The sequence below is a fragment of the Danio rerio genome, chromosome 10 (assembly GCF_052040795.2).
Source record: "Danio rerio strain M-AB ecotype USA chromosome 10, GRCz13ab, whole genome shotgun sequence".
In the NCBI taxonomy this organism is placed as follows: domain Eukaryota; kingdom Metazoa; phylum Chordata; class Actinopteri; order Cypriniformes; family Danionidae; genus Danio; species Danio rerio.
In genome coordinates this window covers 29,915,084-29,937,972 of record NC_141030.1, presented here as the reverse complement: position 1 = coordinate 29,937,972, position 22,889 = coordinate 29,915,084, and the positions used below count along the sequence as shown (strand labels likewise).

At 35.7% G+C, this 22,889-nt stretch overlaps 1 protein-coding gene and 1 long non-coding RNA gene across 15 annotated transcripts in view; one reads left to right on the top strand and one right to left on the bottom strand.

Annotated features, from left to right (window-relative positions):
- LOC141376383 (uncharacterized) overlaps positions 1 to 22,889 on the bottom strand; it is a 51,286-nt gene that overhangs the window by 28,043 nt on the left and 354 nt on the right. For 3 of the 4 annotated variants that reach the window (XR_015501171.1, XR_015501172.1, XR_015501170.1), the window contains exons 2-3: positions 22,561 to 22,626; positions 13,156 to 13,244 (exon numbers count right to left, since the gene is read on the bottom strand). This is a non-coding gene — a long non-coding RNA (uncharacterized LOC141376383). Of the gene's footprint in view, positions 1 to 4,525; positions 4,664 to 13,155; positions 13,245 to 22,560; positions 22,627 to 22,889 lie in introns of those variants that run through there. The other variant, XR_015501169.1, reaches the window with a different exon arrangement.
- Positions 166 to 21,978, top strand: arfip2b (ARF interacting protein 2b). 11 transcript variants are annotated; one of them, XM_087269469.1, is made up of 10 exons: positions 166 to 395; positions 7,384 to 7,494; positions 8,791 to 8,823; positions 11,194 to 11,302; positions 12,874 to 12,969; positions 13,179 to 13,294; positions 16,121 to 16,342; positions 17,697 to 17,854; positions 19,211 to 19,385; positions 19,469 to 20,495. In XM_087269469.1, the coding sequence occupies exons 2-10, from the start codon at positions 7,396 to 7,398 to the stop codon at positions 19,622 to 19,624; spliced, it is 1,164 nt and encodes a 387-aa protein (XP_087125595.1). In that variant the 5' UTR covers positions 166 to 395; positions 7,384 to 7,395; the 3' UTR covers positions 19,625 to 20,495.

Below are 22,889 nucleotides of genomic sequence, written 5' to 3'. Positions count from 1 at the left end.
GCTAGTTCAGGGGGGTTTGACAATTCTGACTTCAGCTGTAAATCCGACCTGCTGTAACAGGTGATTTCCCTTCCCATCATGGCTTCTCTCTGACGCTGGCTGCGTATTCCACGTCGGCAAAGGAACGTCGGCGCCTGTCGTCAGATCCGCAAGGCATTTCGGGCTGCTGGAGGCTGATTCGCCCAATAATACAAACAAGCCGCCGGACATAGTGGAATCGGTTGAACATGCGAATAAACGCTTGCTTGTGATTTAACGTAAACTCAGCCTTCATGAATGCACGCTGTTATTGTCTCTGCACTCTTTCGGAAGTGTCAGGGTTTGATTGCGCGTGAACCGGGATAAATATCCAGCACGCGTGACAAATAGCTCATCCTAGAGAAGGAAACGCACAGGTAAGATAATCATTTATATGTCTTTATCTTTATTCATGCAGCCCTTATGCCACTTAGCAGACACGGGTTAAGGTTTATGTAGTGCGCTGTGGTGAAGAATAAAACACGACGTCAACAGAAATAATAATAATGGGCGGCATTACTTACGGTCCTAATGTGTTGTATTTATCTTGTTTTCATTTATGTTTGTAATATAAAATGGAAGGCCACTAAGCGACATGAACTGCCTCTTGGACGCTGGATATTTGAGCCAGAAGGCTGTACCTGGCACATTATTACAGTGATGCCATATGTGATCATGCCGTTAGGGCGATAATGCATAAAAAGTATATATTTTTAAGTCGAAATAACGTGCTTTTTTATTTTATTTTATTGTAAAAATGTATTTAAAGTGTTATTTTCATCTCGAGTTTGTACAGCTGTCACAGTTTGCCTGTTCCACCTGTTCACCCAGGACAGGTTGTTTGGTTCGAGTTTTGACAGAACACAGATCAAGCATTCGTTTACCGACTGTTTAAACTACTAAATCCTTTTGTTCATGTACTTAAAAAAAAAAAAATAGTATTACAATTTTTTAACGATTTATTGTTTAACTCTTGAGTAAAGCACGGGCCAATAACGTTCGAGTGTTGGCAGCGAAGGGGTTGGATTTGCTCTTTCCCTATTTACTACTTTTTGCATCGCAACATGCCCGCTTCCATAGGCCCACTAACTTTATTTAGTAGATGACAAACAGTTTTGCATAGTGTAGCGTGACAAGATGTTCTGACGAGATTCTGTGGCATCTGAAGGACACGTTTTACTATCCCATATGGCCATTGACAACAAGAGAGGAAAGGCTGATGGCTTTATAAAGCTATGCAACTGCCTGTAGTTTACATGACAGATAGACATTGTGGGATGTAGCCTAGTATTTCCATATTTCATTCATACAACACATTCATACTATATAGAACATACTATTAACGGTTAAGAGGCAAGTTTCAAACCAAATGTAATTCGATTTAAATTGATTTAGGAGCACAGCAGCTGTCTAGACTATTATTGTTAACAAACCAGAGATACAATTGGTTTTTATATCCATTTGGCCACGAAATAGCCATAAGTTGCTGATGTGCCAATAAATAAATTAATAAATGCAATTAGTTTTTGAGAGAGAAATGCTTATGACAGTCTTACTAAAACCTTTTAGCATATTTGTAAGCATGCATATTTTAGTTTAGGTATTTTTTGAAAACAAAGTAGTTGAGTGAATGGTACAATGACTCTCTCATAAACTCACATCCCATGTCTTTGCACTTGCCCGGATTGGCTAATCTGGGGAACCGGGAGAATTCCCAGTGGACTGGTCCGTTTTTGGCCAGCGAGGTGTCCCTAGCTGCTTGCGCTCTAAGCAGTCGCACTTTTTCATTCATTTTTTTATTTAACCATAGACTCACTCTTTTTATTCATTATTTTGCAGCAGCTCCGCTCTTTTTATTTATTTTCTCGAACCCCCTTGAGCAAAATGCAGCCTGCAGGTTAATGATGACCCCAAACAGCAGCACCCTAGTGAATATAAGAATTCGAATATTTAATACTAATGAATATTACACCTGCTCAATGAAAATCAGATGATTCATTGAATTAATAAATCTGACATAACTTGATTAGAAATCTGAAAAGGGGAGAAAAAGATTAAGCCATCAATAAAAAGTAAGACTGTGGTGAAGAGTCTTGCCGGTGCAATACTTACTTTTCATTCCAAACGCGCCAGCATAACAGCGCCATTTTGTCCAGTGGTCAGCACGTTGCGTTATGACGCCGCAGACCCGAAGTCGAACCTCACGTCAGTAATTTTTTTTTTTTCTTTTTTGGTGTTAAGACATTTGGGTTACTTATATAGGTGTACATATTTTATTTTTTGTGACCACCATTCAAAGGATTGGATATCTATAAAGAGTTTTACACAGAATATATATTCAGGTATTGCAGGAAAGGACCTTGTGATGTTTTAAAGAATAATGTTGGAGATTTAGCTACACTTAATGTTCTCATATTTATGAAAAACATTTAAAGTTCTAAAGCAGCTGTTTCCTTGAAAAAGACATGACAATGTCATCAGAAACTGAATTGTAAATAACGTTATTTTAATGTAGTCAGTCTGAACTGAGGTGGGCCAGTCTAAGGCTTGAAACTCCAGAGCTGAAAAGAAGTCCCACTCCGGCCCTGATTGCAGGTGTGCTTAGATCTAATAAGAAATCAATAAGACACGCTTGAAACATAGTGTTGTAAATGTGCAATATATAAAGTTTTACACATATTTATATGATAATAAAATTACAGTTATAGTGCAAGTTTTAAGTTCACTTCTAGTGCAAAAGTGTCATGTGACAGCTTCATTGTAATAATGATGCAATACACTTTACCCTCGTATATTGGTACAAAATTAATTTAGCAAACATTGTTTTTGATATGGCACATTCTTGCGCTTAGGGCTGGGTGAAAATCTTGATTAATTGAATATTTTAACTCTATTATGATTAATGAGCGATTATTTCATTTATTTATTTTGTTTTTGCCCTCATAGCTCACTGGAACAATAAATATGTTCACATATAACAAGTCAGAGAAGGGTGCTTTACTTGATTTTAAAATAACTGAAGTAAACACACACTATGTACTATCTATATTTAATTATTGACTGACATAAAACACACATTGCCTAAAACGCGGCTTTCTGCATCGTGCCCGTGTCGTCACCGCTACCATGTAAGTGCATTTTTTGAGAGGTGCGTGGATGTGCAAAGGCTGCATCGAACTTTACACATACCATTGCCAGAAGTATAATATCAGAACAATAAGTATAAATGATAATAGAATAACTACAATTTAACCTTAACAGATAGGGGTCACATGACACGGACAAGATAGGGAAATAATTGAAAAAATTGACTTGGAAAAATTAGAACGATTATAGGATCTGAATGTCGATTACTTTTAGATTAATAGCCCAGACCTATTTGCGTGCTCACTTTTTGTCACTTACATGCACTCTCAAGTGGCCAAGATTACAATTGGGGTTACTGGTTAACAAAAGAAGAATTTAGTGAATTGTTGTGAACAAATCCTTTAAGTGAACCCATTCAAGCTATTTAAATCAATAGGCTGAATCTTTGCAATTAGTCTAACTTGGAAAATATCTTGTTACCCTGCTGTCCCTCTGAGACTTCATTTTAGGAAGGTGCTTAATGAAGCAGTATCACCAAGCTAAGCTAGCATAAGCTGTGTTTCTATTCGCTGTAGTGGTTGTCATAGATGCAGCCTTGGTTAGATGGCATGCTTCCTCCGCAAATTCAGTGGAAAATCACAGTAAAAAAGCCAAAGTCATTGATGCATGTTGTACTATGATCAAATTACTGGCCTATTTGTTTGTATTCTAAGATTTTATTGATCTTTTAGAGCCATTGTAAAATGCTCCATATGTTTGCAGTAGCCATGTTGCAGTTCTGTAAAATATCTCTCCTATGCAAGTGTGTATGACACTGAAACATTAACCAAACAGATCCCAAATGTGCTTCTGAAAATGTTGAATTATTTAATTGGATAGAGAGCTACAGGTTCATTCATTGCTGCCTGTAGATGGTAATCTTGAACAGCATGCTGCTATTGCTAGGTATTCAGAAGTAATGGAGAATGTCATTCACATCCTCAAGTAGCTGATAAAGGTTATAATGCGAGCCACAAATTGAAACATCATTGTGGCACAAAGACCTTGCCGCAGTTTTCGTTACGCTAAGGGTATGTTGCTCACACTAATGCCTTCAAATGGTGTCACAACATCCCATTGACCATCGTCCCATGCCATCGGTATAGTAAAGTAACACTTGCACTGGCTCACTGCCATCACCACCATCACCGAGTGCAAATTTATTAATGCCAGTTTTCCATTCCTGTGGTTTACAGATAAGACCTGAACCATTAGCTTTTATCCTGCCTAAATTTCACGCTCTAGCACTCAGGAGAATTAAATGGCTCTTATGTGAAGGCAGGCTATGATGCCTCCTGCACAGATCGACCCTCTGAGCGCCTGTCTAAAGCTGAAGCTTAGACGAACTTGTATGAGTCACATGATTGTTACATAGCTCCCTGCATTCCTATATTTTTCCTCTACGCATTGAGGAGGCTGTGGCTGGCAGCTTTATGAGAGCTAACAATGAAAGCCTGCTTTGAGAAGTTGCTCACTCATCATTGTGAAGAGCCTCCCACAGGTGTGAGAGGATTGGGTTCTGAATGAGACAAAAAAAAAAGCACATATCAATGGAAAATATCTAGGATCTCAGGACCTATTTACACCTGGTAATATATTTTAAAATTATTTTAGTGTCTGTCCCAAGTGAACATTTGTAACCACACGTTTAAATGGGGGCAATAAGTATGGTTTTGAGTTCACTTTTGACTGCTTCCAGAGGTATTTGAACAGTCATTCAGTTGAATTTCTTTTACAGCGTAGTAGATGGTCATGTGTTCAAAAGAACAGCCATTAAACCCATTTCAGAACTACTGGGTGTTTTGTTAAAATGCACTTTCCAAAGTAGATTTAAACTTTGTCTTAAATCGAAAGTTTGTTTTGAAGGTCAAAGAAATACGCACTTTAAAGCAGGATAAGCAATTAAGGCAGGATTATTAATCAAAATGAAATTACAAGCACTATTGAGAAAAGCTGTACTTGTCATGCACATCTTGTTAGAGAAGCAAGGCTGTGTCATCAGTAGTAAATGGCCAGAGGGCACTCTTGCTAGAAACTCCAAATATGCATGAAGAAAAAACCCAGGAAATTCTCATAGCATTGCATCGACAGAAGATTTAACTGCTTTGGGTGATTCAGTGTTACTAATAATCACTTCACTGTGGAATCATCTCACAGAAGGATTTATTGTAAACAATTGACTAATGTTGTAAGTAGGCCCATACGGAAGATCCGCAGATTTTTTGCCCATCATTAATTCGGTTTATTTACTTGGGTAAATGTGTGTAAATCTATATTTATTCAGTTTTTTTTTTTTATTAATTTCAGTAATATTATTGACTGATGTGAAAATGTTCATCTGATTTATGTACAATGCAGCGTGTACAGTATTATTTTTTGTCTTTTACTAGATTTATTATATGACAAACTTGCTTTATTTACCAAAAAAAGTGAATCTAATTAAATTTGCATTTTAAACATTAAATAAAAGTTAAAAATGTATTACCTCTTATTTTATATATTAAGGTTTTAGTTATGATACTTCCAAAATAATTCCACAGAAAGCTGCAGATTTTTACCAAAATTCTCAGCAGAAATAGCAAAAAACGTCCGCAGATTCCGTCTGGCCCTAGTTATGCGTAAGTTTTAAGTAAAAAAATGTTGTTATATTTAGTATTTTTACATGCAGCATTTGTCAGTTCACTGAGAAGCGACACAAACAGCTGTCATTATCCCAAAACGATTGTCTTGACATAATGTCTGTGCATGGATGGATTTGCTCTTTAGTGTTTCAACTCTCAGCAGTGAATATTAAACCACACTTAACTGAACTAAACTGAACTTTAACACTGAAAACTGAACTAACACTTTTTCAATTTACTATAATCTTCTATGTGAATTAGCTTTGACACAATCTATTGTAAAAGCGCTATACAAATAAAGATGAATTAAATAATAATCGTACTATAAATCAATACAAATTTTGAACAATTGGGGTAGCTTGTCTGTGTACTACGACTCCTTTGAAACGCATGTGCTAGAGGTTTACTAAAACCACTTTACTGAGAAAATGTGCATGAAAATGGCTTTGCTTAATCACCTACACTCAGAAATTAAGGTACGCGAGCTGCCAATGGGGTGGGACCTTTTTTAAAGGTATACATTTGTACTTAAAGGGTCCATATTGGTACCTCAAAAGTATATACTAGTACCTAAAAAAATTTGAGAGGAACACTTTTGTACATTTTAGGTACTATTATGTACCCTTGAGGTATTAATAAGGAACTTTTATATACAAATGTGTACCTTTTGAAAATGTACCACCCCAGTGACATCTTGCATACCTTTATTTCTGAGAGCATAAGGTGCACTCACACAATGCTATCCAAAAGGTAAAGGTGCAGTGCGAGTGCGGGCCGTCTGGGGAGAGGGGAGGTGGGTACATCTGCGCTTTGTGGCAGTTCAAGGCAACCATGCCTAGTGAGAGTACAGCCCTAGCCTTAAACACTGTGTTCTCTAACCAGTCCTGATTCTAACACAAAGCCATAATGCTAGGCATAGTAAGATGCCACTCTCTGTATCATTATCTGCCCATGTACATGCTCATGTCTAAATTTATGGTCTTACTTCCCAATATTAGACTGAAAGATTAGAAAAAGCCCATATAGAGTATACATCAGCCCATAGATACTTATTTTAAAGAATCAAGAAAGCAGTCAAAAGTTGAGTAAAACAAAACATACAAGTGAAAATGCTGGATCTAAAATGTTTTCCTCATCTACTTGTAATCCAGTCAACCAAAACACTTTTTAATACCAAGCGTAAACGGGGCCTCAGAGGCGTTTCTTAGTTTAGAGTGAAAGATCTAGTCCTTGAACTTCTTTGCAGTTCCTTTCATAGTAATGACTGGGTTGGGCTCAGCCAGATCTGATAAGAGCTTTTGAAGAGAACATTCCTGAGGAAGCTCTTTTCCATCTACACTTTCCGGCAAACGTATGCATACAGAAGCCATATTATAATTAAATACAGGACATGTCTACAGTGTCATGTCATCATTTATTCAACCACCTGTTTTCTTTTTTCCACAAAATCTTGTCTCAATCTTTCGAGTTAACCTGTAACAATCAAGCCATTGTTATCTGAACAACATTGTTAATTAGGAGCTATTTAAATTTATGTATCTGAAGGCTTTTGTAATACACTTAAGAGCTTTTTTTGTTTTATTTACTTTTCTTTATTTCTCATCTGGCTCTGTTTCAGTAACACTCAAGTATGGCGGACAGTATGATGAGTAAAGCCGCCACAATGGAGATTCCTATTAGCAGTAATGGGGACTCTCGAAATCTGGCAGAAGATGACAGTTTGGAGCAGGTGAGCAATACATGGTGATTCAGTAAAACTGGAACAGTTTTTTTTTAAAACAGTGATTTTTGTCAAAAGTAGCCCAGTTTTCCTGAACTCTCCAAAAAAGTTTGAGTTTTATTACATTTTTAGAGCTTGAACCATGTCAAAAGCATCAGAATGTGGATGTCTGTGGTTTGTTCCCATGCGTTTAGGTTTTCATAGCTTAAGAGGATAATATCTAGCTGTCCATCCAGTTTGTTTAGCTTGCTTGTCTAAGTTTCACAATATCAGTCTGAGAAAAAGTCTCAAGGTAGCAGGTGATGCAAACATTTAGTTTATAATTGTTCTGCTCTTTTGTTTTTTGAAAATTTTAATCCTTTAGCATTCTTGTAATTAATAGCTCGTTGTACTATGGACATAAAACTGGAACACTAAGGGGTTAAGCAACCCTTTAAAAAATAATGTTCTGTCAGACTTGTTAATAAGTAATAGAATTTATTTAATAAAAATGCCTTGTGTGGAGACTTAAGTTTGATGAGTAGTAGTAGGCTTATGCAGAACAAAGTGTTCAAATCTCCCTATTCTTGAAGCCATTGTAAATAAAAGGTGGTAATGTTTTCACAAGACACACCTCTTTAGGCCAAATAAACTGTGGCACCGGATCCGGGAGTAGACGTGTTAGGCAAACACAAGCAAGATATTTACTAGGAAGTTTAATTATTCCTATAAGGAACTCAAGGTTCTTTGTTTTAATTTGCTGTTAGCAGTGTTTTTTGTATGTGTGTCAGTCTCATGTCCATTTTATAACCTCATCATAGAAACACTGTGACTGATCATGTTCACAGTTGCATTAATGGCTCAGCTAAAGGCAGATGGCACTGTGTCTTTAAATAGATTTGGGAGAATTGAGCCAGAATGTGAAAAGAGATTTTTTTTAACAGTTCTTGTCATTAAGCAGAGAAAGCAAGTGTGGCTCATTTTTCCTAAATCATCCTTTCGTTCCCTGATATCTGGAGTGACAGTGATATTTAGCAACCTAATTTATGACATAAAGAGGATTTATTCATCGCTTAATGAGGGCTGAAATTACACACATTACTTTGTCTCTTTTTTTCTTTTTCATTGTCAACCCTTGAAGCCTGTCATCATTGTATTGTGACGGTTGGTTAATGGCTTTAAATGTGGATTTTGTTGTGTTTGATAGATTATTTCATCATCACTGTTTCAAAGTTTGTTTCTGTTTTTTACATCGTGCTTCATTTTTGGTTTCTTTTCTTTCTTTTGTCTTTTTGTTGTCATGTTCTTCCCCCGATGTCTGTGCAGGCTGCAAAGATTCAGTGGAGCTTAAGAGAGAAGGTAGGGAGTCCCGCAGGCCTCAGGGTGAGAAGGAACACTGGGAAGGGTTGCCGAGTGTGTGTGTGCTTGCACGTGTATGTCTTTCCAGCAGAAATTGGCTTTAGTTCTCCCTATAACCTTGTCACAATGGACTGGATGTTTTTCAAATCACATGCATTATTTTTTGGCCTCAGTCACTCTTTATCAATCAGTGTTTGAGGTCAGATACAAATCTAAGTGATACAAATTTAGTTTATTTGTTTTGAAAAACATCCTGTTTTGTCTCTCTGTGGTATTAACCAATGACTAGCAACCTTTTAGTACCTATTAACTTTTTATGTTTGATGGATTTTGTTTGAACTCTCATAATATGTTGTTTTGTTATGCACTACCTGACAAATGTCTTGTCGCCTAGCCAAGTTTTAGGAACAACAAATAATATGTTGACTTCTAGTTGATTATTTGTTGTGAGAAGTGGCTTATATGAAAGGCAAGGGCCTCTAGATTACGCTTATTTTACCCAAATAAAATATGATCATGCCTTGATTTTTAATCATTTAATTAGGACACTAAGGTCTGACTTTGCTTAGACAACAGTCTTGTCACTTAATAGAAATAATATACAGGATAGAATATAAAGTCAAGGTGTAGTGGAAAAAGAATTAATATTGTGTATGACTCCCATGAGCTTGGACGACTGCATCCATACATCTCTTCAATGACTTAGAAAATGTATTAATAAAGTCATGTGGAATGGCAAAAAAAAGCATTCTTGCAGGACTCCCAAAGTTAATCAAGATTCTTTGAATTTACTGAATGTAACCCAAACCATGGCTTTTCCTTCACCAAACTTATCAGATTTTTGTGAGAATCTTGGGTCCATGCGGGTTCCAATAGGTCTTCTGCAGTATTTGTGATGATTGGGATGCAGTTCAACAGATGATTAATTGGAAAAATCTACCTTTTACCATTTTTCTAAATGATCAACTAGAAATCAAGTTATTGTTTGTAACTTACAACTGGGATAAACGACAGGACTTTTGTCAGGTAGTGTGTATAAAAGGTGATTATGGTCAGCACAGAACAGGTTGTCATTCTAAACCTCACTTTTTTCCCCTGGGTAGAGAAATCCTGCGTTGAAGCATGTTTAGTGCCACTTTGTGCGTTATGAAATGATGGAATGTTAAAATGTTGCATTTACAAACTTAAGACCCATATGTGTACCTTAAAATTACATCCTTTAGGTAGTCATGGAAACAACTCATTGTATAAAAATTGGAGTGATATTTACTTTTTTTAACCTTTAAATTGTTTTTATATTTATTCTAACCTTTATAGTTTGAAAAGTTCATTCACCTTAAAAAAACCTGTTAGCAGTAGGCACAGCAGTATATAAGTGGTTGCACAACACTTGAGTCTTAATGTAAACTTGCTGTATTCGCCCTTGCTGTTTTCATTGTAATTATTCCCCCATCGATGACACTGGCTTTGCAAATATGCAACAAAAAGATGTTAATCCAGGAGTTAATGATGTACAGTTTAAAAATAATATGTTTAATTCTTAACCCTGCATCAACTGTAAGCAAATTGAAACCAAAAAAGATAACCCAGGATTTCATTTATCTATTTTTTCGAGTGACCTATGGTCAATTATTTATGTTTCATATCCTAGTAATAACAGCAGATATGTTTCACAATTTGTTTTGGAAAATAAATTAAACTGAACTGTATTCCTTATAGGATAGTTAGTAGGATAGCCACTAAATCAGATTTTAAGGGTCTGAGTTTTTTTTTTTCTTGGTGACTAATCTAGCAAGTACCTCACATTAGATAGTCAGTGTTGCATTTTGTACCAAGCCCTTTGCTCAATAATGCTTGCAATGTAAAGCAATTTAAATAGCTTTGTAGACTGTCAAATATTGTACTTTACGATTTAATTTGCCTTTGTTTCTAAACATTTTTATTCAACTTTTTTTATTAGCATATAAGGTTTTTGTTGTTTATTTTTAAGGTGGCCCTTTTTCTTGGTTTATGGTGCCCGATAATATTTAGCACACTGATGCTGGTTCCTAAATGCTTTTATAGTCACTAATGTGACTTGGTTAAGATAGCAAACTGCTGCTTCCATGTGCTGCTTACTTCTCTGTAAGCTTTGGCTTTTGGTTTCTTTACATTTTTCAGAGGGATTGTTTTAACAGGTTGTTAAAAAATTGTTGTCATACAAACATAATTCTTATTAATTCTGGGTGAAATGTGATTCTAACCCTATTAATTTACAACTTGTTTGTGCGTGTGTAGAACTTTCAGAATTGGCTTACTTCATGAAAAATAATGCTGGTTGTAATGGTGCATTTTTAAGATCTCGTCCTCTTTCTGATTCTGTCTCTCCAGGACTTGCAGCAGGTAATGGTGTCTGGGCCCAACTTAAATGAGACCAGCATCGTATCAGGTGGTTACGGCGGTACAACAGAAGGCATCATTCCAACCAGCTCCATCAAAGGTATTGCAGGCAGTCGTTCTTTAGCTTTTCACAAGAACAACGCAGTCTCATCGAGCAAAACTGTTTATTTTTAATATGTTAGGCTAAAGAAATTAGTCTAATCAAGCTGGTGACTTTTTAATCTTTTGGTGGTGTTTGGAAGGACTATTTTCTACTATCTGACACATGCGTTCTGTAGAGGTTTGGTTTAAAATGTGCAATTTGATTTGCATAATTTCCTCTTTGGCTTTTTCCCTCCTATCTCTCCTGTGGTGCAATCCAGACGAGAGCCAGGGCCTCTGGAGGCATTGGCCATTGTGTGTATAGGTAGTGTGTGAGTCATGCTTAATGGCTTTAAAGTTTGACATTAACCAGAGTGAATAGGTCACAGATTCTTGGAGATGAATGAACTTCAGTTTAGAGTTTGTTTGTTTGTTTGTTTGTTTGTTTGTTTGTTTGAAATAAATGTCCTCTTTAATGAAAAAAGGTAAACTTTTATGAAGTCACCCTGACTAAGTCTAATTTTTAATTCAGTCCAGCTAATAGCCATAAGTTGCTGATGTGGCAATAAATATGTAATAAATAAATAATTCAGTCCAGCTTTTTTCTAGACATGTTATGTAGCAAACTGATTGTAAGTAATCTTGAGCCCTTGATATTAGTGTAAATCTATTCTTTTCTGATTCAGTGAGGACTTTCTGTGTCTTGTACTCTTTCTTAGGCCCTGCAGTCCGTATTAATACTGATTTTCTGGGCAACAGACGCATTCCAAATGAAGGGCAAGGTCATTTGTATCAACTTCTCATGATGCCTTTTTTCATACTTTTTTCCCCAAATACATTTTTCTCAGGGCTTGGGATGCTGTTCTGCAGGAATAAATTAAATCTCTTCTGTTTTTCTGGCTTTCAATTTCTCTCTTAGCAGATTGGAACGGGCTGCATTTCTCTTTCAAGATTTTCTTTCTTTCCAGGGTTAAGGTTGCCTTGCAGAAGTTTGTAATGAGGCATCTTTTAAAAATTACTTTCGGAAATCAGTTTGAAAGTTTAATCTGGCTTTATTATTGCTGAGGAAATGATTAGGAATAAATCTGCTGCAGAATGGCTGGGTGTAAAAAAAAAAGTGTAATTAAGATGTTTTCAGGACAGAACAGTCTGATACTCAAGTCCGTTTTTGTGTAAATGAACACATGCTACTAAAAATAAATGAACCGACATATTGGGGTTTAAAAAAACTGTTGTGTTATTTTTAAATGAAGTGTGAAGTGAATTATCTCCATCTGTTTGTCATAAGGCAGCAGGTTTAACAAAATAGCAGTCGTGTGCTTTCCTGTTTTCATTTCATCTCATTACAATATCACCTTTTCTCTTTGATCCTCTCTTTTTTTCCCTTTCCCCTCCTTCCGTTCTCCTGCTGTTCCTTCACATTCACACACATATGCACTGGCATTATTCCCATACACTTCACACTCACATGCGATAATCCATTTCATTTTAAAAAATTATTCCTCCAATTATTTTTTTAAACTTGCCATATCCACTCCCTGCTCCCCATTACCCAACAACCCCTGCTATCCCTGGCCATGACCCCTCCAGACCTCCGAATGAAGTCCAGGGGTGTTAGCATTGCCCCAAGCCAGATTGCAGCCTGCCGAATAGCCAGCCAATCAGATGACATCCTCTGTATCCCAGGTATCCTCAAAGGGCGCTGGCCCCTTCAAGCGCTCTTTGGCAACACATCCCCCCAATTCAGTAAAACACATTCATATGTTCTCTCATCTCATCTGTTTTACATCTCTTTGATGCAATAATGGCCATAACATTGGTGTAAACTGTTATAGATGTTTGTACAGTGTGTGCACATTCATAAAGACTTACTGTAATCATTTTATGTTTATCAGGGTCCAATATGGATTATGTCGGTAGCAATTCCTCAATGGCAGCAGAAGAAGCCACAAGAGGCGTTGCTGTGGAGAAATTTGACATAATGAAGAAATGGGGTCTGAACACATACAAGGTTTGTCAATTAACTGTTGATGTTTCTTATTAGATGTCATGTGCTGTTATTACATAGCTGCCTTGAGTGCTCGATTCTGATTGGCTAGTTTTCACATTCCAAGATATGTTATTCCAAGATGACAACCGCTAAATAACACAGGCTCATCCTGGAAATTTAAATCACCTTGTCTGTCAGTGAGCACGAATTCAAATCCATATACTTGCATCCTCATTTATATATATTTGTCTGTTATGCTGCTGTTATTGACTGCATAGCGCAGTCTTTTGAATGAATAATACTTGGGTTATTACGATTTTCTCAGTTTAGTTTCTGTCAACTTTGTTTTTGACTGTTTGGCACCATTTTGTGACTGAATAATGCGCAAGTTAGTGTACAGTCCATCAGCTGTTTTCGTTTCTGTCAGCTTTGTGTTTAATTTACGACTTAACAAACTATTTTGGCTCAGAACAATGTAAGTAGGATAAAGTACATCCAGAATGGTTGTTTTTTGCAAAATAAAGACCTTCAGTCTTCTACAAAAGCCACTTCATGTATGGCTGCTGATAAACCTATCAGCCTTTATTAAAGACTATAGAATACATAAGACATATCACTCTGTCGTTTTGAATGGGGGTGTAAAAAAAATAAAAAATAAAGCCTGCCTTCAAGTACAGGAGCCAATCATAGATCGTTATATGGCAAATAAGGCCCATCTTTTAGTACAGGAGCCAATCATCGATCGCTATAGACTAGGGATGCACGATATATCGGCGCCCATATCGTTATCGGCCGATAAACGCTATTTTTATGATTATCGTTATCGATCCGATGTCATAATTAGGCCGATATATTTAAGCCGATAAATTACGGAATTGTACAGACCTGCATGCCGCGCTTGCGTGGGCGGAACATGTTCAGACTTGTCCAGTGCACTATGGAGCTCTCCTCACACTGTTTATTCCTTTAAAGTCTGTCCTTTCTTCAAGTGGTATTGCTGTGCGTTAATAACTCAGTAAGTAACCATGTTCCTTATCATTGTAGATATGCTTGATTGAGAGTCATTGTGTATTTTGCTTTAAATCGCCTCAGGAAAAATATTACATGTGTAAACCTTTCCTGCTATGTCTCTTTGTTGTGTTAAGAGGTATCAGAGGAGATTCACTTATTACTCCAGGGCCGTTGCAGCTGGTGAATGAAAGAGGACACGTGTAACTTGGTCAAAAATATTAATTACTTTCCGTGTGGTACAACAAATAAGTCACCAAAGAGGAAACATCACAGAAAATGGTCTCATTGCTTAAAAACCGCTCCTCGTTTCTCTCTCCCTCTGTCTCACACACACCCCAAACCCAGCCCCGTTGAAGGACCCGCACATTTTACAACACCTATAAACATAACTGTTGTTTGTAATCTGATTATTTGTTATTATCAACGCGTTGCTGGTCATGTGTTGTTGATGTAAGATGTATTCAGTTTGATCGGAATATTCATATTGATTATAACGAGGGCGAGCTGTCACCGCACACACACTGGAGCATGGGGGAGAGGCGAGAGGTGAATCCAGTCAAAGGGGCTCTTAACTAGCCGCTCATCCTGTCTTTATATTCTGCTCTGTGTTTGTCATAAAGTCAGCTCAATGCAGGTTTTGTATCAAAATCTGACTCTGATGGCAACTCTGCCTCTACAGTTGAGTAAAACTCTCAGCGGTTTATCATAAACTTTACATCGATCATTTTCCCGCGATTGACGGCAAGGATGAGCGCAGAAGCGTCTGATTGACAAGCAGCAGTATTTAGCTGTTGGCTTGTACCGTGGCTCCAAACTGTCAAAACACCTCTGATAAAGGCTTTTTCAGACATGACATATTTGTACATGTGTACATCCCTGTAACATGTTTTATTCATGACCATTTGAGCTGGTTTCAGTCCTTAGCGCTTTCATTTTCATCTTAAATATATTTATCTTGCTTGTTAATTAAATACCATTTTGTTATTAAACTATTATTTTTATGCAACAATAAACTTGCATTTTAATTTGCTATGAAGAAAAGGAAATAATTTTTTTGCATGCTGATTTATGTGAAATGGTGAATTATAGGTCTATAATCACCTTGCAATTTTGAAGTTATAGCTTTTTTTGCTTTGTGTATAGGCTATTCAGTTCATAAGAGCAGTTCAATTTTTTTGAAGTTTGCTGTATAAACATATAACAATTTAAAATATTTATGATTATCGGCCTATACATATCGGCTATCGGCCTCCAAGTCTGAAGAATTATCGGTTGTCGGTATCGGCCAAAAAATCCATACCGGTGCATCCCTACTATAGACTGACAATACTCTGGGACAGGGGCTTAGACCAGATGTTAGTTTCTGCTAATTTTATGTGATTTGAAAGTTTAGAAATGAAACTAAAGACACAGTTATTTAATTTTATTGGTGATTTCTAATATGAAATTCAATCATAGGCTTGGAGTTTTGGAGAATTTGAAATTTCCTTATTTAAGCAGAGCGTCCGAGCACACTGCCCTAAAGCCGTTTCAAAGATGGACCAGGGACTCTGGTCCCCTGGGCTATGCGCTGGTTGGGAAAATTCCAAATTGAAACAAGACAAACCATTACAATTTGCTTAGGATTGGCTATCAAAGACATTGCAACCTGCAAAACCTGGGTTTAAAAAAAAAAAAATATGCAGATTCAAAGATGGCCACCGAGTGAAATGACTTGTTTTAAAGGGACTTTGGCTTTATTCTGTGATAACAACCACCTGAATTTTCTTTATCCTTAGTTTAGCAACACTTATTTTGAAGCCGTTTGTATTTGTGATCTTTCTCTTTCTCTCTCAGTGCACCAAACAAATGATCTCTGAGAGGTTTGGCCGAGGATCACGTACTGTGGATTTGGAGCTGGAGGCTCAGATTGAGGTTTTGCGGGAAACCAAACGGAAGTACGAGAATGTGCTGCGTTTAGCACGAGCGCTAACCAACCACTTTTACAGCATGGTGCAGACGCAACACGCCCTTGGAGACACTTTTGCCGACCTCAGTCAGAAGTCCCCAGAACTTCGGGTGAGCCAGTGTGACCATCTTAAAGTTTATGACATTTGTTGTTACTGCCATGGAAAATTATGGGACTGGTGTAAATACATTTACTTATTTTAAGCTGTTGCTGAATGTATCATTCAAACTGTCAGTATTAAAAATATATTGTGCTAAAAAAAGACTGCTAAAATCCCTGCTAAAAGACACGTTTCCCATTTATACAAAAGATTAGTAACTAATACTGTACAAAATACAGATCGTGTTAAAGGAAAATGGGAACTAAAACTTAATACTATAATAGTGAATGAGGTCTGGATTGAGTTATGTGAAGGATGTCATAAAGAAACTAATAGTCAATTTTGGAAAGATTTTAATTGGAAAGTAAAAAATAAGGTACTTTAAATTCCTTTTGTAAATTCTACATATGTAAAAGGACCATCTGTTGCTTTGTGTTGGAGGAAATGTCGTAAAATTGGAGACCCACATTTTTTGGGACTGTCCTAAGATTCAAGAATTTTGAAAAAATGTAAAAAAATAAAATAAAAAGATAAGATATTAGATATAGAAATACCCTTTGATCCAGTTGTGTGCTTACTGGGAGCACTGTCCAAAGAAATGTTTAATGAAGAAACAAGATTTGAACTAAGAATATTATTACTGGTTGCAAAAAATAATAATAATTATAACAGTGCACTGGATAGAAGAAGGTTCTCCAAATGTGTCTCAGTGGATTCAGACACTTAAACAGGCCTATCCGATGGAAGAAAATGACTGCATGTCTACAAAGGAAGACTGATCTTTTTCTGAAGAGGTGGAAAAGTATTACAACATATTTAGATATGTACATTTAGAGGTTTCTTAACCTATAATCAATGTAATTTGAGGTAACTACAATGTAACACAATGTAACTTGATGTACAAATGTCTCCCCTGAAAAGTAATTATAATGGCAGTACCTTTTATTCATTTATTTATTTATTGTTGTATTATTTTTATTTTATTTATTTATTTAGTTTATGTATTCCCTCATCTGTAAGGGTTTAAATTGTTGGGCAAGGGGTTGTTCTGGAAAAAATATATATTGAGAAAACATAAATCATTTTTTTTTTTTTAATTAACAAAAATAAATATTTTTTTGTACTTGTAGTTTAGTACTTCAGCTTAAACTTATTTTTGTATTCCTGCCACTTGCCATTGCAGCATTGTTAATTTTATTATTTTCACTCAGTATTATATTTTATTTCAGTTTTAGTTGTTTTTAGCAAAACAATTTAATGCTCTTAGGTCATTGTCACTCTGAGTAAAAAAATAAAATATAAATATATATATATATATATTGATAATGTATAATATTGAGGTTTGTGCTATTGTTCATGTACAGGATGAGTTTGGATACAATGCAGAAACGCAAAAGTTGTTGTGCAAGAATGGAGAGACTCTGCTTGGTGCCATCAATTTTTTTGTGTCCAGCATCAACACACTTGTGAACAAAACGATGGAAGACACACTGATGACTATCAAGATGTATGAGAATGCCAGGTAAAAGCTGCTCCTGCTCTATCCTCTAGTATTGTAGCTTTCATTTGTTTTGAAATGCTCTATTGTGTTTTATTTATTTATGTATTTTTAACCTCTGATGCTACTGGATGTTATGGTTATTATGTGTTGCAGTTGTTTGGTTTATCATTGAATATTGGCATTAATACCTACCGATAGGAACTCTAACTCAGTCTTTAGATTAAAAATAAAAGGGCGGTAGGATATCCACTTTCACAGTTATCTATTTTGTATGGTTCAAGCTGAGACCTTTGGAAACATTTGATGCTGTTGTGCTGTTACTTGATGTACCTAGTTCTGCTTTGCTGTCTACATTTAAGGTATTTCCACACCTGGCTCGTTTGGAAAATTTGTTTTTGGAGCCCTGCTTATTTTCTCTTGTAGATTGATTTGTTTGGGTATATACAAACATGGTAATTGCACTTCAGGCCAATAAAAATCAAAGATCATAAGAACAAGGTAGTTAAACTAAATACTCCTTATAATTGGTAAAGCTGTAAAATTAATGTCATGCATTGTTTCTGCACTTAGTGTTTATGATGAGTGAATTTGTGCTTGTGCTGAATTTAATTCAGTGAGCACAAATAACACAACATACCCCAGCATTTTAGTGGTGACTAATCTAAATGTCTCGCTTGTGTTCGCAAGCTCAGCAGAAATGTTTGTTAAGCTCAGAAAATGCACAAAATAATGCAAAAAAAAAAAAGCAAACAAACTTCTAAACAAACAGATTCATGATTATGAAATATGAGTGTTGCATGAAACACAGCAGTGTTTGTTTTGCTAAGGTCTTTGTATGCAAGTTACTTAACCTTAAATTATACATTTAAATGATTAATTGAAAATTTGTTTAAAAATCCAAAATAAAAATAATAATAATCCAGAGGCTTGATTCAAGCTTAAAATGCTGAAGTATATAACAACAGCTAGAACAGAAACTACAATAAGCAGTAAAACAATTGTTCATTCATCCTGAAGGATTATTGATACATTTTGTTAAAAAAAGACTCGGACTGATAATAATTAGCTTTTTGAAACAAACACGTTTTGCATTATTTTTGTAGTCTTATCATGTAAAACTATATCTCATTTTAAAAAGGCTAACTGTAAATGTAATTCATTACATGGCCAGTGCTTGAGCATAAGGCTCTGTCATTGGGGCTTTAGGCCATGGTAAAAGTAAATACATGTTGTTTATACATGTTTTACAGTGTGTATATTCAATTTTGTTTGCTTAACAAACATTTTAGAGCATCAAAAGTTATCATGTGAAAGGTTTTGGTGGCTATATCTCAGGAAGAAAAGGCATTTGTTTTCTAACGTTGCTTTGTTCTGTAGGCTGGAGTTCGACGCGTACAGGGCAGATCTGGAGGAGTTGAACATGGGCCCACGGGACGCTGTTACTATGGCTCGTATCGAGGCTGCTCAGCAGCAGTACCAGATCCACAAGGACAAATATGAACGTCTCCGCAGTGATGTCACCATCAAAATCAAGTTCCTAGAAGAAAATAAGGTGCCAGACCACCTGCATAACTTCCTCTGCAAGTCCTGTTGCTTTTTGTTTTCTGACACGGTGTGTTTGTCTCTCTTCTACAGGTCAAAGTGATGCACAAGCAACTTCTGCTGTTCCATAATGCCATCTCTGCCTACTTTGCTGGAAACCAGCAGCAGCTGGAACAGACCCTCAAGCAGTTCAACATTAAACTCAAACCACCAGGGGCCGACAAACCCTCTTGGCTGGAGGAACAGTGAAAGTGCTCCATTACCCCTGGTTTCCTGTTGTATTTCTTTAGCCCCGCAGAGCAACACAGTAGGACCCTGAGAGACCAGCGATCTGAGATGCTAGAAGAGACAAGGCTCCAACAGAGAGCCCCTTTCACACTAACTCTCTTTACACTTCTCTTCCTTTATTCTTCTTCTCATCCTATTCCTGCTCTGAGACTGTTTTCAAGTGTCTGAATTGTGACCAGTCCTTAAAGCTCCAATCAAATGTCAAGGGTATCCAGTGCAAGCTTCATCCTTATAAATGTCATTAAACCGACTGAAAAAATCCTTCTGATATATCAGTCAGAACAGCAGACAATTGTCAATATTCTCTCTGTCAGTGACCACATTTCAACGAACGGTTTCCTTTTTTTATTCTTTCTGTTTAAACTATTTGATTTCCTTTTATTTTATTTTGCTACTGCACCATCCCCTCATCTGTCTTGTAGCTGATTAAGGATGCATATCATTCCTTTCACAGAGTTCCAGTGGTTCAGACTAAATGTCATTTTATTTTGTTAAAATCCAGAAACAGATTTGTCTGATATCTGTATTGCATCCTTTGTACATTTACTTAGCCACATGAATACCATAGAGTCAATGCTTGTTCAGTTGAGTCTTGTTTATATATATATATATATATATATATATATATATATATATATATATATATATATATATATATATATATATACTCTAAAATATTACATTTAATATCTTAAAATGAGCCCCATTTTAAGTAATATTAAACTTAAATAAATAATTCTTTGAACTTTTCTGGACAAACTTTCACCCAATGTGGGTGTGTAGTTTCTTGCACATTTTAACAAAATTCCAAATTAAAGGATGAATCTAAAAATCACAGTCTTCAGTCAATATCGTTGTTTTGCAATGAAGAAGTCGGATTTTTTTTAAAGCAATTTTTGATTTGTTCTGACAATTATAGTTTACTGTAGTATTATGTACCGATGCATAATGCTGTAGAAAGTTTGAAGGTTTATTATAATCATTTTGAGTTCATAATCAGAAGTTAATCAAGGAAGTATATGTATGAGTTTAGTTTTTTTTTTTTTTTTTTTTTTTTAACATGGGCCAATGGTTGTGACCCATATTATCTGCCTCTTTCTCTATGTGCACTAAAATTTATGTACTGACTTGTATTCTGTCAGGATTAGAAAAAACAAACAAAAATAATAATATTCTGCCATTCTGAATTCAAATGCTGTCTTGCCTGTTGGTTCTGATGCATCCTGTTTAATCCCTTGTACCTGCCTAGGAAAAAAATCCAAAATGAAGGTTTTATGTGCCCTACAACACCATCGTAGCATTTTACACGTCATAATATTATTAATGTATCTTTCCATTAACCCAAAACATTATTTTACATAAAAAATGGTACAAATGTATTTTGTAATTGCACATATTACAATTTCATAATAACATTAGTTTAATGCATTTTAATATGGCATAATCAGATAAATCTTGCATATAGCATTTCACCTAAAATAGTTGTTTTTCCCTTAGAAATTGTTTTTTTAACACTATTTGACCTTTCTTTCCCTTTGAAATTGGTGCCCCCCACTCCACTCCAGCAATCTTAAAATACACTTTGTTGCTTCTTCTCTAAACAGACTGATGTTATAAGATCTAAAGTGCAGGCTGTCCTATTACTTTGTCACTATTTTTTTTTAAATGTTATGTAAAACTGAAATAATGTGTATGATCTAATGTTCAGCACTTGTGAACATTGCACTAAATCTTTTTAAGCTTGAGATGAAGCAATACTGAAGATGTTTTTAGAGTGTATTTTCATGTATGCCTGTATTGGATGTTCCCTGTGTGTTTTTGCATGGCAGGTCTGATGTCATCCGATGTACATTTCCATGCAGTGAGATTCAATCCTCTTCAGTGTTTCAGTTAAACACTGTGGGTAGTAGTGCGAGAAAATACTGTTTCTAGGAAGAAAGAGAATGATTTCTTGAGAATGTTAAAGGATGCTTGAAATTGTTTGAATGTCACCTGCTGAACATCATGTTTTTTCCATTTAAAAAAAAGGTGTTTCATAACTCCATAACCACAGAAGAGAGACCATAATGGGCTTTGTTTTTGATGTTTTTTTTTTATAATCTTGACATTTGTTGGGCAGTAGATTTGTAAGTCAGTGTTTCTTTTTTTTTGTCAGAGAAAAGTATCTTACACCCTAGAAAGACTGAATTGATCCATGAAGTGATTCTGTTCCAAAGCAACAGGATTTTAAATTTAGACCTCCTCAACACTAAACCTGATATACATTTGTCCCAGTACATTTCTGTTTCTTTTAGATAAAACAAATACATCCATTACATTTGTTTGTTGTTGTTATTGTGCATTATAATCATTATTATTATAATTATTTTGATTTATGTTAACCAGTGTTTGACTTTGCTTACTCCAACAGTAGGCCTGGTTTTAGAATGCAAAATGAAAGGGTTATAAATATTACCGTATTTATGTACAATCAATATTTTAGGCTGCTTTCTGATATTGTAGTGTATGAATGACTGTATATATGTAAAGATAAGTCCGATTTTGAAACTGGAATCCCAGGAAGTTAGCCTTTGACCAACAACAAATGAACAAGAACCCACCAGATAAAATTTGAAAAGTTTGCAAACGTTGTCTTTGTGTCAATTTGTGCTTGTCCTGTTTTGCCTGGTCTGTTTGAAGCTGATTGTCTTCTGTCTTAAATGTTGTACTCTTTCATCAATAGAACTGAAGTCGAGTGAGTCAGAGCATGCAACATTAATATTGACCACTAGGGGGTAATGTTAAATGTGTTGCTACAGAGATCTCTAAAAATAATACATTTATTTCAATAATTAATCTTTAAATAACTGGATAATTAGAAAGTAATAATGAAATTCATTATTAAAAGGATAGCTCACCCCAAAAATGAAAATTCTATCATTTTCTCACCCTCCACTTGTTCAAGGCCTGTTTGAATGTTTCTTCTGTTGAACACAAAATAATATTAAATTCAATGGCTAAGAGTTTTCAAAAGAAAGTATTCAAAGTTACTTAATTTATTTAACAGGAAATAATAAACTCATAAAGGTCTGGAACTACTCGAGTGTGAAGTAACTTAAATGGTCGTTTTCAAGCTACTTTTGACTATCCCGTTAACCGTCGATAACCAAATGTGTATCTATTACTACAATAAAACATATCTATATTAACCACAAAGACAATAGAGGATCTAATAAACTAATAACGA

What these genes read in the sequence shown, in the direction of transcription:
- arfip2b (XM_087269468.1), top strand. Translation starts at nt 7,396, where the DNA reads ATGGCGGACAGTATGATGAGTAAAGCCGCCACAATGGAGATTCCTATT. An exon ending in AAGATGACAGTTTGGAGCAG is followed by an intron (nt 7,495 to 8,790) that starts GTGAGCAATACA and finishes ATGTCTGTGCAG; the next exon opens with GCTGCAAAGATTCAGTGGAG. An exon ending in TGACATCCTCTGTATCCCAG is followed by an intron (nt 12,970 to 13,178) that starts GTATCCTCAAAG and finishes TATGTTTATCAG; the next exon opens with GGTCCAATATGGATTATGTC.